The 14,912-nt window shown below is 41.2% G+C and overlaps 2 protein-coding genes across 3 annotated transcripts in view; both read left to right on the forward strand.

Annotated features, from left to right (window-relative positions):
• The first annotated feature begins 301 nt into the window (after positions 1-301).
• LOC138951299 (uncharacterized) lies at positions 302-7,402 on the forward strand. The gene is given in 3 exon segments (XM_070322927.1): positions 302-361; positions 4,200-6,356; positions 6,815-7,402. Coding segments are annotated over 3 exon segments (2,805 nt in total).
• A 2,154-nt stretch (positions 7,403-9,556) lies between these two features.
• The window catches only part of LOC138950296 (uncharacterized), a 58,667-nt gene continuing 53,311 nt past the window's right edge, over positions 9,557-14,912 (forward strand). Inside the window, exon 1 of one of the 2 annotated variants that reach the window (XM_070322045.1) lies at positions 9,557-10,189. The gene's annotated coding sequence lies outside the window, so the exon portion shown is untranslated. The remainder of the gene's footprint in view (positions 10,190-14,912) is intronic. The other variant, XM_070322047.1, reaches the window with a different exon arrangement.

The raw sequence follows: 14,912 nt of genomic DNA on the forward strand, positions 1-14,912 counted from the left end.
GATCAGAAGGTTGCGTGTTCGAATGAGAACTTGGCAAAACAACTCAGTCAGTTACAGGCAGAAGTGAACAGATTAAAGTCTAAGTCAAGAGAGACTACTGCTGCTGTAGGCTTTGGTGGCACTCGCAGAAAGAGGTCAAGGAACCATTTCAACAAACCATTTCACCCGAAATGGTTTGACTACGTGTCGGTTTAGCATCAGGAACATGAGTAATCGTACTATGTTGGAAGAGTCGTGGACTCAGGATAAGAATACTGATGCTGTTAAAGAAAGACTTTTCATGTTTGGGCTAGAAAGCAACATGACTGGAAATTGTGAGTTAAAAGAAAAACTCAGTGGAATCTTCCTAGAGAAGGAAGAAGTACTTTATCAGACATAAAGTAGTGTTGTTACACATATGTGATCAGTGGATCAGAAAGTTTGTTTCTTATGTCAGCTACGACAGTTTTGTTCCGTAGTGGAATGCGATATTGAAATTGTATTGCAGTGAAGTAGTTACCCTCTTTTACCTGTTATCCTAAAGAAAAAATAACCTCGGTCGGTCATTTTTTTTCCGGGAGGAGGGGGTAATGTGACAAACGGATTTGCACATAATTTTATATTGGGGTTATGTGACGCAGGTGTACAAAATTTCATGGGCCACAAACTTTGAGTAGGCACCGCACGGTGAAATATTGTCCGTACAGTGCAGTGCTGTCACGTGTGAGATGTAACCAATCAAAGAAGAGTATTAACTGAGGTCGCGTTTGTAGAGACGATAGACAGCAGAGCTTTCCAGACCGTTGAAAAGACAAGACGTGTCTTTGTTCTTGTCTTTGTGCCTGGTTGGAGTGTTGTGTGTGTGTGTGAAGGCTAGATAGTAAACAGAGAGAAGCACGCACAATTTCTGATAGGAGTAAATATACATATATACAGACATACACACGTAAATTCCAGCCGTAACACGACGGGCCTCACCACAAAGACAAAGGCATGCCAACAATTCAGTATACTCAGTGTTGACACGACGGGCCTCATCACAAAGACAAAGGCATGCCAACAATTCGGGGACACCCCGAAGCGTCCCGGTACCGAAGTGTCCCGGTACCAAAGCGTCCCGGTACCGAAGCGTCCCACTATAACGCGTCACAGGACTTAGACTTTTTTTTTTTTTTTAACCTTGAATGACCTTGATTTGACCTTGACTTGACTAACCATATTTTTTTTTTAATTTAATCTTGACCTTGATTTGACCTTGACTTCACTGATTTTTTTAATTTTGCACAGACCTTGATTTGCTTTTGGTAAAAAAAAATCACTTTTTGTCCAACTTTTCCCCAACTTTACTTTAGATCTGTACTCACAACACACCAATTTGAAAATACTGTACCCGTGTGGACAAGTTCGGGGGAAAAGTCCGTAGGCTTCCGTTCACAAGAGGGATATGTCTGTTATCACACACGCTTTCTGGCTTCACTAAGCGTGAGCGTCGGAAAAAGGTCTTTTCAGTTCTGCCTCCGACTTTTAAATTGTATCATTTGGGTTAATTTGGGTTTGTTTGGGTTCATTTGGGTAATAAAGAACGCTCGCGCTGGACCCGAGTACTCTTCAGACTGGCTCGCTCCCCCAGTATGAAAGTTTTTGTCTTGTGCACGTTTAAGACCAATTGATTGCTCTGTGTGAATTACAGGCATTCCCTTTGCTATATAATACATTGGCATGCGAGCCGAGGATGTGCGTGGTGACTGGTACCGGGACGCTTCTGCACCGGGACGCTTCGTGCCCTACTGCGCGGGAGCGTCCCGAAGCGTCCCGGTACCAAAGCGTCCCGGTACCCCTGTGACGCGTTATAGTGGGACGCTTCGGTACCGGGACGCTTCGGCACCGGGACGCTTCAGTACCGGGACGCTTCGGTACCGGGACGCTTCGGTACCGGGACGCTTCGTGATGTCTCTCTCTCTCTCTCTCTCTCTCTCTCTCTCTCTCTCTCTCTCTCTCTCTCTCTCTCTCTCTCTCTCTCTCTCTCTCTCTCTCTCTCTCTCTCTCTCTCTCTTTTTACATTTAGTCAAGTTTTGAGGGGGAATCGAGACGAGGGTCGTGATGTATGTGTGTGTGTGTGTGTGTGTGTGTGTGTGTGTGTGTGTGTGTGTGTGTGTGTGTGTCTGTCTGTCTGTCTGTCTGTCTGTCTGTCTGTCTGTGCGTGTGTGTGTGTGTAGAGCGATTCAGACCAAACTACTGAACCGATCTTTATGAATATTGACATGACAGTTCCTGGAAATGATATCCCCGAACGTTTTTTCATTTTTTTCGATAAATACTTTTGATGACGTCATATCCGGCTTTTTGTAAAAGTTGAGGCGGAACTGTCACACCCTCATTTTTCAATCAAATTGATTGAAATTTTTGTAAAGCAATCTTCAACAAAGGCCGGACTTCGGTAAGCTTATTGCATTTCAGCTTGGTGGCTTAAAATTAATTTATGACTTTGGTCATTACAAATCTGAAATAAATTTGTTTTTTTTTACATAAAACGATCCAAATTTACGTTCATCTTATTCTACATCATTTCGTGATTCCAAAAACATATAAATATGTTATATTTGGATTACAAACAAGCTCTGAAAATTAAAAATATAAAAATTATGGTCAAAATTAAATTTCCAAAATCGATTTAAGAACAAATTCATCTCATTCTTTGTCGGTTCCTGATTCCAAAAACATATAGATATGATATGTTTAGATTAAAAACACGCTCAGAAAGTTAAAACGAAGAGAGGTACAGAAAAGCGCGTGCTATGCAGCACAGCAAAACCACTACCGCGCTGAACAGGCTCGTCAGTTTTACTCCGTTATGCACAAGCGGCGGACTACGGTCATTGTGAAAAAATGCAGTGCGTTCAGTTTCATTCTGTGAGTTCCACAGCTTGACTAAATGTAGTAATTTCGCCTTACGCGACTAATTTGTTGTTGTTGTTGCTTTGATTAGATTTTGGATACATTTCGGAAGAAAGTCTCCACTGACTTCAGTTGTTTCACTTTTTCCTTTTTCTTCAGTCAGTGGTTGATATATCGCCTTTCTGGTCAACAATGTAATGAGCTTTGACACTAAGGGCCTCACCACACAGACAAAGGCATGCGATGAATGTATTCAAATTCCGTTTTCACGAGAAATGGGATTTTCCGCTTTGACTACTATGTCCTAGGTTCGACAACTCATGTTCACTCTCTGCGTGTATGACTGACTGCGTTACCGCCCTTCCCACTGTCACTGGTAGGTCCGTGCTCCAAACCACAGAGATATAAACTGTAGACTCTGCAGTAAAATAGTTTTCTATAGAAAAACTGAAATGAAAAATGCTGCGGTAAAACGGGACTATGGTTTTTATGCAGGAAAAGTTTGAATACTTTTTATGTAGAATCTTTCAATTTTGATTTTTCAGTAATATAGGTGTGAGATCATACTTTTCGAGAAATTATTATTTTATTTTTAATTTCAAACAAGGTCACCGCAATATTGGCTTGTCTAAAAAAAATATAAAAAAAGTTTTGCAGTTAACAACCAGCTCCTGAATGCAATCACCACATTCAGCTATTCACATTTAATGCGCTGTGTCTGAGACAGCTTCGCACCGAATGTTTGTCTGTGTGTACCGTCTTCAGTGGAAGGGCGCTGGTTCTGTGCGACGCTTAGTTTCTAGATAGGACTGACCTGACGAAAAACATCACGACAAATCCCTCAAAAATAGAATTTTGTAACGTTCGGCATCAATCTGAGAAATGATTTCTTTGGTAACGTTGAGCAAAAATAGATCTGGGCTGTTCGGTTGAGGCGGTTGGGAAGCAGACAGATTTGATTGAAATAAATCATTGGCAAAATAAATAAATGCGTCTTATAATCTTAGACTTACTGATGAAACTATGTGTGTGTATATGTTTGGCAGTCCATTTGTTAATGCACTCTTTCGTAGCAGACAGATTGTCTTGTGACGGCGAGACTGAAATGGTACGCGAAATGTTCCATTCTTCAACTGGCAAGCTTGAATATGACGTCAGTTCAGCTTTCACATTATTTGACTCGATATGGGTTTGAAAGAACTGCTCATAATTTACATAGCACTCAGGCTCTGTTCTTTTGTTCGTCACGCCCAAAACCGTTATTTCTTGGGCGACGCAGCATTACTAGATTTAGGTTTGTTTTCCTTTCTTTTGTTAGATGACAGATTAGAGTGCCATCATTTGTTAGATGACAGATTAGAGTGCCATCATTTGTTAGATTACAGATTACAGTGCCATCATTTGTTAGATTACAAATTACAGTGCCATCATTTGTTAGATTACAGATTACAGTGCCATCATTTGTTAGATTACAGATTACAGTGCCATCATTTGTTAGATTACAGATTAGAGTGCCATCATTTGTTGGATGACAGATTAGAGTGCCATCATTTGTTAGATGACAGATTACAGTGCCATCATTTGTTAGATGACAGATTACAGTGCCATCATTTGTTAGATGACAGATTAGAGTGCCATCATTTGTTAGATGACAGATTAGAGTGCCATCATTTGTTAGATTACAGATTAGAGTGCCATCATTTGTTAGATTACAGATTACAGTGCCATCATTTGTTAGATTACAGATTACAGTGCCATCATTTGTTAGATGACAGATTAGAGTGCCATCATTTGTTAGATTACAGATTAGAGTGCCATCATTTGTTAGATTACAGATTACAGTGCCATCATTTGTTAGATTACAAATTACAGTGCCATCATTTGTTAGATTACAGATTACAGTGCCATCATTTGTTAGATTACAGATTACAGTGCCATCATTTGTTAGATTACAGATTACAGTGCCATCATTTGCTAGATTACAGATTAGAGTGCCATCTTTTGTTGGATGACAGATTAGAGTGCCATCATTTGTTAGATGACAGATTACAGTGCCATCATTTGTTAGATGACAGATTACAGTGCCATCATTTGTTAGATGACAGATTAGAGTGCCATCATTTGTTAGATGACAGATTAGAGTGCCATCATTTGTTAGATTACAGATTAGAGTGCCATCATTTGTTAGATTACAGATTACAGTGCCATCATTTGTTAGATTACAGATTACAGTGCCATCATTTGTTAGATGACAGATTAGAGTGCCATCATTTGTTAGATTACAGATTAGAGTGCCATCATTTGTTAGATTACAGATTAGAGTGCCATCATTTGTTAGATTACAGATTAGAGTGCCATCATTTGTTAGATTACAGATTAGAGTGCCATCATTTGTTAGATGACAGATTAGAGTGCCATCATTTGTTAGATGACAGATTAGAGTGCCATCATTTGTTAGATTACAGATTAGAGTGCCATCATTTGTTAGATTACAGATTAGAGTGCCATCATTTGTTAGATTACAGATTAGAGTCCCTACATTTGTTAGATTACAGATTAGAGTCCCTACATTTGTTAGATTACAGATTAGAGTGCCATCATTTGTTAGATTACAGATTAGAGTCCCTACATTTGCTAGATTACAGATTAGAGTGCCTACATTTGCTAGATTACAGATTAGAGTCCCTACATTTGCTAGATTACAGATTAGAGTGCCTACATTTGCTAGATTACAGATTAGAGTCCCTACATTTGTTAGATTACAGATTAGAGTCCCTACATTTGTTAGATTACAGATTAGAGTGCCATCATTTGTTAGATGACAGATTAGAGTGCCATCATTTGTTAGATTACAGATTAGAGTGCCATCATTTGTTAGATTACAGATTAGAGTGCCATCATTTGTTAGATTACAGATTAGAGTGCCATCATTTGTTAGATTACAGATTAGAGTGCCATCATTTGTTAGATGACAGATTAGAGTGCCATCATTTGTTAGATTACAGATTAGAGTGCCATCATTTGTTAGATTACAGATTACAGTGCCATCATTTGTTAGATTACAGATTAGAGTCCCTACATTTGTTAGATTACAGATTAGAGTCTCTACATTTGTTAGATTACAGATTAGAGTGCCATCATTTGTTAGATTACAGATTAGAGTCCCTACATTTGTTAGATTACAGATTAGAGTCCCTACATTTGCTAGATTACAGATTAGAGTGTCTACATTTGCTAGATTACAGATTAGAGTGCCTACATTTGCTAGATTACAGATTAGAGTCCCTACATTTGTTAGATTACAGATTAGAGTCCCTACATTTGTTAGATTACAGATTAGAGTCCCTACATTTGTTAGATTACAGATTAGAGTGCCATCATTTGTTAGATTACAGATTAGAGTCCCTACATTTGTTAGATTACAGATTAGAGTCCCTACATTTGTTAGATTACAGATTAGAGTCCCGCAGTGGGGCACTGCGGTTATGAAATTAAAGGCCCCTCCTGTTTTTGGAACCGCAGGAGCTTTCTAGTTTGCTGTTAGGTAGATTTTTGGTTCCTCTTTCCTGTCATGCTCTCTTTTTCTTCATGAATTCTTTTCTTTTTTCTGCCTTCTTGCTCATTCACCTGTATTTTTTCCAAAAATCTCTTCTCTTGCCGCTTGTCTCGCGATTCATGTATAGTTTAATCTGTTAGTGTTCTGATGTAAGTCCAGCAGTAGATAGGTTAAGCCTATTTTAACATACTGGAAACTGGTAATCTTCCAGTAGGTATTAATTTAGTTTTACTAAAGCCTGCTGGGACACAAGTAATGGGTTAGTGCATTTGTAAACAGGAATCGCTTGACAAGTGGCCCCCTTCATCCCCCCCTTCCTCGTCCTGATATGGCTCTGCGTAGTCGGCTGGACGTTAAGCAACAAATAAACAAACAAACAAACAGATTAGAGTGCCATCATTTGTTAGATTACAGATTAGAGTCCCTACATTTGTTAGATTACAGATTAGAGTCCCTACATTTGTTAGATTACAGATTAGAGTCCCTACATTTGCTAGATTACAGATTAGAGTGCCTACATTTGCTAGATTACAGATTAGAGTCCCTACATTTGTTAGATTACAGATTAGAGTCCCTACATTTGCTAGATTACAGATTAGAGTCCCTACATTTGTTAGATTACAGATTAGAGTCCCTACATTTGTTAGATTACAGATTAGAGTCCCTACATTTGTTTGATTACAAATTAGAGTGCCTACATTTGCTAGATTACAGATTAGAGTCCCTACAATTGTTTGATTACAAATTAGAGTGCCATCATTTGTTAGATTACAGATTAGAGTCCCTACATTTGCTAGATTACAGATTAGAGTCCCTACATTTGTTAGATTACAGATTAGAGTCCCTACATTTGTTAGATTACAGATTAGAGTGCCATCATTTGTTAGATTACAGATTAGAGTGCCATCATTTGTTAGATTACAGATTAGAGTGCCCAAGGTACACAAAAAATACCCGTGTGACCTGGAATAATAGGCCGTGAAAGGTGGATGCAGCGCCTAAAGGCAGTCGATCTACTGGCCGATGTGAATGCGTGATATATTGTGTAAAAAATTCCATCTCACACGGCATTAATAGGTAACATGCGCCTTGAGTCGCCTTGTGTGGTGAGATACGTGCGCGATATAAATCCTCGTAAATAAATAAATAAATAAATTTGTTAGATTACAGATTAGAGTCACTACATTTGTTAGATTACAGATTAGAGTGCCTACATTTGTTAGATTACAGATTAGAGTCCCTACATTTGTTAGATTACAGATTAGAGTCCCTACATTTGTTAGATTACAGATTTGAGTCCCTACATTTGTTAGATTACAGATTTGAGTCCCTACATTTGTTAGATTACAGATTAGAGTGCCTACATTTGTTAGATTACAGATTAGAGTCCCTACATTTGTTAGATTACAGATTAGAGTCCCTACATTTGTTTGATTACAAATTAGAGTGCCATCATTTGCTAGATTTCTCATTAACGGTGCTTTCAGTTATCTCAGTTTCTAAAATCTGAAACACGTACAGAATGAAATACTCTATCCAACTGCAAAATTAAGGTAGAACTATGTTTAGTTTTAGTTTTTTCTCAAGCGTCCCATGTTACAGGGACAGGTCCTGGCAAAGCATAGTTCGACTCAAACAGAACTCTACAATCCACAGGTTTTTGCCCACACACACACAAACACACACACAGAGAAGCCGTATATATATATGTATATCTATATCTATAAATATATAGAGATAGGTGAGAGTGTATTTTTCGCGTGGCTATAAATTGATTCGACCTTTTCACTTTGACAGTAAGAACAACTTACGGGTGCAAGGGAAGCGTTCTGGACAGCGCAGTGACATTCTAAAAATAGTATCTCAGAAACGGGAATTTGGGGTGAAGGGCGCGAGACAGAGACAGACAGCGTTGCGGTTCACCACAATCACCTTTGAAGGCGAAGTCCTGTCAAACGGGATTGAGAATTTTAGAGCTTATTTCTTAGCCCTATATTATCTGCTGTGGCTTCTCACATGCCAGAACATACAGACAGACAAAAGCCGCTAGACCACATCACAAACAGAACTCTACAATACACAGGTTTTTGCCCACACACACACACAAACACACACACACACAGAGAAGCCGTATATATATATGCATATCTGTATCTATAAATATATAGAGATAGGTGAGAGTGTATTTTTCGCGTGGCTATAAATTGATTCGACCTTTTCACTTTGACAGTAAGAACAACTTACGGGTGCAAGGGAAGCGTTGTGGACAGCGCAGTGACATTCTAAAAATAGTAGTAACTTACAACTGAACGGGAAAGCCACACGAAGGAAGGGAGATAAACGCCAAACACTGGAGAAGATAAGGAAGAGTTACTTATAATGGTGAAATGAACACAAAAACCAAAATCAGTTCAGCGCTGCGCGCTGAGAGCACGTGTTGAAATATCTCATCGATGATATTGTGTCCGGGGTGTAGCTGAATACGGTGTCCAAATTTGAAAAAGATCCACCGAGAACTTTGGCGTTGTGATGTGGTGTAGCGGCTATGGTGTGTCGGTATGGGGGCCCGGGTAGCTGAGGTGGAACCAAAATAGCTGAGGTGGAACCAAAATCGGTTCAGCGCTGCGTGCTGAGAGCACGTGTTGAAATATCTCATCGATGAGGTTGTGTCCGGGGTCTCTCTGAATAAGCCCACCAAATTTGAAGCAGATCCATCGAGAACTTTGGCCGTGCATGGCGAATACACAAATACACAAACACACAAATACACAGATACACAAACACACAGACACACAGACACAAGTCGTATATATATAGATAGATAGATAGATAGATACGGACGGTTTTCCATTTTATCCTTGCAAGAGTGATTATATTGCACTATTCAGCGAATATCCCACGGACTTCTAGAGGCTAAATCCCGCCCCCCCCCCTCCCCCCCTCACAAAATAAAAATCAAAACTGAAGCCGTCTCCAAATAGCTTCTTTATGACCATAGCGTTGAATGTATCACATTACAAAAAGTACGCGGCTGTATTTCTGCCGCAGTATGAGTTCATCGTGGCCCGGATGAGCAGTCGTGCGTGACGTCACGAGGGTCCGGGTACACGTATCGTTTGTCAGCCATATTGTTACGACCTGTTAGCGTATCATCAACTCATGTCCCTAAAAGGAAAGTTTCCTGTGAGGACGTTAAGGACCCCCTAGATTCTGTTACGACCTGTGTTGTCAGAGCCCAGTCTGTGTCTGTGTGAATTTGTCGACACAACCACAGCAGAGACGTGTTCAGGTTGTGTTTCATTTCATCTGTAAAGATCTGTTAGTCACTCTTGATGTCGACACAACCACAGCAGAGACGTGTTCAGGTTGTGTTTTATTTTATATGTAAAGTTCTGCAAGTCACTTGATGTGACCGGTAACTTCATGTCAGTCTCACTCACTGGGTTTCTAGTGTCAGGCTGACGTCTTTAGCTGTGAGAGCAGGAACACGTTTCACTAAACTCTTTTCCTGTTGAACATTCCTCAGATAGCCGGGACCCTCAGCCTCGGGACGCCTGTGTTTGCCTGTGCTATCTTTAGTATCCATTGTGAATAGAGCTTACCTTGTGAACTGAGACAGGAGAAAAACTGGCATCGGTCTCGGCTAGCACTATCAGCTGAAATAACAACCAAACATTGGATGTGTCCAGCTAGCCCCAAGGCAAGCAAGCAAGTTGTGAGGCGACATCGCTGAACAGAGGCAAGACTGTGTGTGTAGAGGTAAGACTGTGTGTGATGTGTGTAGAGGTAAGACTGTGTGTGTGTAGAGGTAAGACTGTGTGTGTGTAGAGGTAAGACTGTGTGTGTAGAGGTAAGACTGTGTGTGTAGAGGTAAGACTGTGTGTGTAGAGGTAAGACTGTGTGTGTAGAGGTAAGACTGTGTGTGTAGAGGTAAGACTGTGTGTGTAGAGGTAAGACTGTGTGTGTAGAGGTAAGACTGTGTGTGTGTAGAGGTAAGACTGTGTGTGTAGAGGTAAGACTGTGTGTAGAGGTAAGACTGTGTGTGTAGAGGTAAGACTGTGTGTGTAGAGGTAAGACTGTGTGTGTAGAGGTAAGACTGTGTGTGTAGAGGTAAGACTGTGTGTGTAGAGATAAGACTGTGTGTGTAGAGGTAAGACTGTGTGTAGAGGTAAGACTGTGTGTGTAGAGGTAAGACTGTGTGTGTAGAGGTAAGACTGTGTGTGTAGAGGTAAGACTGTGTGTGTAGAGGTAAGACTGTGTGTAGAGGTAAGACTGTGTAGAGGTAAGACTGTGTGTGTAGAGGTAAGACTGTGTGTGTAGAGGTAAGACTGTGTGTAGAGGTAAGACTGTGTGTGTAGAGGTAAGACTGTGTGTGTAGAGGTAAGACTGTGTGTGAAGAGATAAGACTGTCGGTGTGTAGAGGTAAGACTGTGTGTGTAGAGGTAAGACTGTGTGTGTGTGTAGAGGTAAGACTGTGTGTGTGTAGAGGTAAGACTGTATGTGTAGAGGCAAGACTGTGTGTGTGTAGAGGTAAGACTGTGTGTGTAGAGGTAAGACTGTGTGTGTGTAGAGGTAAGACTGTGTGTGTAGAGGTAAGACTGTGTGTGTAGAGGTAAGACTGTGCGTGTATAGGTAAGACTGTGTGTGTAGAGGTAAGACTGTGTGTAGAAGTAAGATTGTGTGTGTAGAGGTAAGACTGTGTGTAGAGGTAAGACTGTGTGTGTAGAGGTAAGACTGTGTGTGTAGAGGTAAGACTGTGTGTAGAGGTAAGACTGTGTGTAGAGGTAAGACTGTGTGTAGAGGTAAGACTGCGTGTAGAGGTAACACTGTGTGTAGAGGTAAGACTGTGTGTAGAGGTAAAACTGTGTGTGTGTAGAGGTAAGACTGTGTGTGTAGAGGTAAGACTGTGTGTGTAGAGTGTGTGTGTGTAGAGGTAAGACTGTGTATGTAGAGGTAAGACTGTGTGTGTAGAGGTAAGACTGTGTGTGTAGAGGTAAGACTGTGTATGTAGAGGTAAGACTGTGTGTGTAGAGGTAAGACTGTGTGTAGAGGTAAGACTATGTGTGTGTGTGTAGAGGTAAGACTGTGTGTGTGTGCAGAGGTAAGACTGTGTGTGTAGAGGTAAGACTGTGTGTGTGTGTAGAGGTAAGACTGTGTGTGTAGAGGTAAGACTGTGTGTGTAGAGATAAGACTGTGTGTGTAGAGGTAAGACTGTGTGTGTAGAGGTAAGACTGTGTGTAGAGGTAAGACTGTGTGTGTAGAGGTAAGACTGTGTGTGTGTGTGTGTAGAGGTAAGACTGTGTGTAGAGGTAAGACTGTGTGTAGAGGTAAGATTGTGTGTGTAGAGGTAAGACTGTGTGTGTAGAGGTAAGACTGTGTGTAGAGGTAAGACTGTGTGTAGATGTAAGACTGTGTGTAGACGTAAGACTGTGTGTGTAGAGGTAAGACTGTGTGTAGAGGTAAGACTGTGTCTGTAATGGTAAGACTGTGTGTGTAGAGGTAAGACTGTGTGTGTAGAGGTAAGACTGTGTGTAGAGGTAAGACTGTGTGTGTAGAGGTATGACTGTGTGTGTAGAGGTAAGATTGTGTGTGTAGAGGTAAGACTGTGTGTGTAGAGGTAAGACTGTGTGTAGAGGTAAGACTGTGTGTAGAGGTAAGACTGTGTGTGTGTGTAGAGGTAAGACTGTGTGTAGAGGTAAGACTGTGTGTAGAGGTAAGACTGTGTGTGTGTAGAGGTAAGACTGTGTGTGTAGAGGTAAGACTGTGTGTGTGTATAGGTAAGATTGTGTGTGTGTATAGGTAAGACTGTGTATGTAGAGGTAAGACTGTGTGTGTAGAGGTAAGACTGTGTGTGTAGAGGTAAGACTGTGTGTGTAGAGGTAAGACTGTGTGTGTAGAGGTAAGACTGTGTGTGTAGAGGTAAGACTGTGTGTAGAGGTAAGACTGTGTGTGTAGAGGTAAGACTGTGTGTAGAGGTAAGACTGTGTGTAGAAGTAAGACTGTGTGTAGAGGTAAGACTGTGTGTAGAGGTAAGACTGTGTGTGTAGAGGTAAGACTGTGTGTGTAGAGGTAAGACTGTGTGTGTGTAAAGGTAAGACTGTAAGTGTAGAGGTAAGACTGTGTATGTAGAGGTAAGACTGTGTATGTAGAGGTAAGACTGTGTGTGTAGAGGTAAGAGTGTGTATGTAGAGATACGACTGTGTGTGTAGAGGTAAGACTGTGTGTAGAGGTAAGACTATGTGTGTGTGTGTAGAGGTAAGACTGTGTGTGTGTGCAGAGGTAAGACTGTGTGTAGAGGTAAGACTGTGTGTGTGTGTAGAGGTAAGACTGTGTGTGTGTAGAGGTAAGACTGTGTGTGTAGAGGTAAGACTGTGTGTGTAGAGGTAAGACTGTGTGTGTAGAGGTAAGACTGTGTGTAGAGGTAAGACTGTGTGTGTAGAGGTAAGACTGTGTCTGTAGAGGTACGACTGTGCGTGTAGTGATAAGACTGTGTGTAGAGGTACGACTGTGTGTGTAGAGGTAAGACTGTGTGTAGAGGTAAGACTGCGTGTAGAGGTAACACTGTGTGTAGAGGTAAGACTGTGTGTAGAGGTACGACTGTGCGTGTAGTGATAAGACTGTGTGTAGAGGTAAGACTGTGTGTGTAGAGGTAAGACTGTGTGTGTAGAGGTAAGACTGTGTGTGTAGAGGTAACACTGTGTGTAGAGGTAAGACTGTGTGTAGAGGTAAGACTATGTGTGTAGAGGTACGACTGTGTGTGTAGAGGTAAGACTGTGTGTGTAGCAGTAAGACTGTGTGTAGAGGTAAGACTGTGTGTAGAGGTAAGACTGTGTGTAGAGGTAAGACTGCGTGTAGAGGTAAGACTGTGTGTAGAGGTAAGACTGTGTGTGTGTAGAGGTAAGACTGTGTGTGTAGAGGTAAGACTGAGTGTGTAGAGTGTGTGTGTGTAGAGGTAAGACTGTGTATGTAGAGGTAAGACTGTGTGTGTAGAGGTAAGACTGTGTGTGTAGAGGTAAGACTGAGTGTGTAGAGTGTGTGTGTGTAGAGGTAAGACTGTGTGTAGAGGTAAGACTATGTGTGTGTGTGTAGAGGTAAGACTGTGTGTGTGTGCAGAGGTAAGACTGTGTGTAGAGGTAAGACTGTGTGTGTGTGTAGAGGTAAGACTGTGTGTGTAGAGGTAAGACTGTGTGTGTAGAGGTAAGACTGTGTGTGTAGAGGTAAGACTGTGTGTGTAGAGGTAAGACTGTGTGTAGAGGTAAGAATGTGTGTGTAGAGGTAAAACTGTGTGTGTAGAGGTAAGACTGTGTGTAGAGGTAAGACTGTGTGTAGAGGTAAGACTGTGTGTGTAGAGGTAAGACTGTGTGTGTAGAGGTAAGACTGTGTGTAGAGGTAAGACTGTGTCTGTAATGGTAAGACTGTGTGTAGAGGTAAGACTGTGTGTGTAGAGGTAAGACTGTGTGTGTAGAGGTAAGACTGTGTACAGGCACATGAAATTAATATCAGAAAAACGCCGGCCACACTCTCGTTTATAAATTTGTTCGTTACAATATTTAACGTCAGTAAAACAAAAACAAAGGTCGTACCAGGACGCTCATACTTAATAAAGAAAACTAGAAGATAAAGAGCGAGCTAGATCCGCACGCGAAACTACAGAGGTGGCAAAAGTGCACAAATAGGTGCAAAAGTGAGATAAGGAAAGAAAAGTGAAAGAAAAGAGAGGGGAAGCCACCACCACGGAAAGTCGCATGCGAGTCAAGCTAGAAGCATGACCAAAAACACAAGCAAAACAAAAAGAATCTAAATACACAGAAGGCTCCTTAGCAGGGGCATTCACACTAGATGTACATGATGTTTCAGGCAACACACAATGTTACCAAGCCATGTCTCAGTCTAGATGTACGTGATAAGAGGTAAGACAATGTGTGTAGAGGTAAGACTGTGTGTGCAGAGGTAAGACTGTGTGTGTGTAGAGGTAAGACTGTGTGTAGAGGTAAGACTGTGTGTAGAGGTAAGACTGTGTGTGTAGAGGTAAGACTGTGTTTGTGTAGAGGTAAGACTGTGTGTGTGTGTAGAGGTAAGACTGTGTGTAGAGGTAAGACTGTGTGTGTAGAGGTAAGACTGTGTGTGTGTAGAGGTAAGACTGTGTATGTAGAGGTAAGACTGTGTGTGTGTAGAGGTAAGACTGTGTGTGTGTATAGGTAAGATTGTGTGTGTGTATAGGTAAGACTGTGTGTAGAGGTAAGACTGTGTGTGTTGTGATAAGACTGTGTGTGTAGAGGTAAGACTGTGTGTGTGTAGAGGTAAGACTGTGTGTGTAGAGGTAAGACTGTGTGTAGAGGTAAGACTGTGTGTAGAGGTAAGACTGTCTGTGTAATGGTAAGACTGTGTGTGTAGAGGTAAGACTGTGTGTAGAGGTAATATTATGTGTGTAATGGTAAGACTGTGTGTGTAGAGGTAAGACTGTGTGTGTAATGGTAAGACT

The sequence above is a fragment of the Littorina saxatilis genome, linkage group LG16, assembly GCF_037325665.1.
Source record: "Littorina saxatilis isolate snail1 linkage group LG16, US_GU_Lsax_2.0, whole genome shotgun sequence".
Classification (NCBI taxonomy): domain Eukaryota; kingdom Metazoa; phylum Mollusca; class Gastropoda; order Littorinimorpha; family Littorinidae; genus Littorina; species Littorina saxatilis.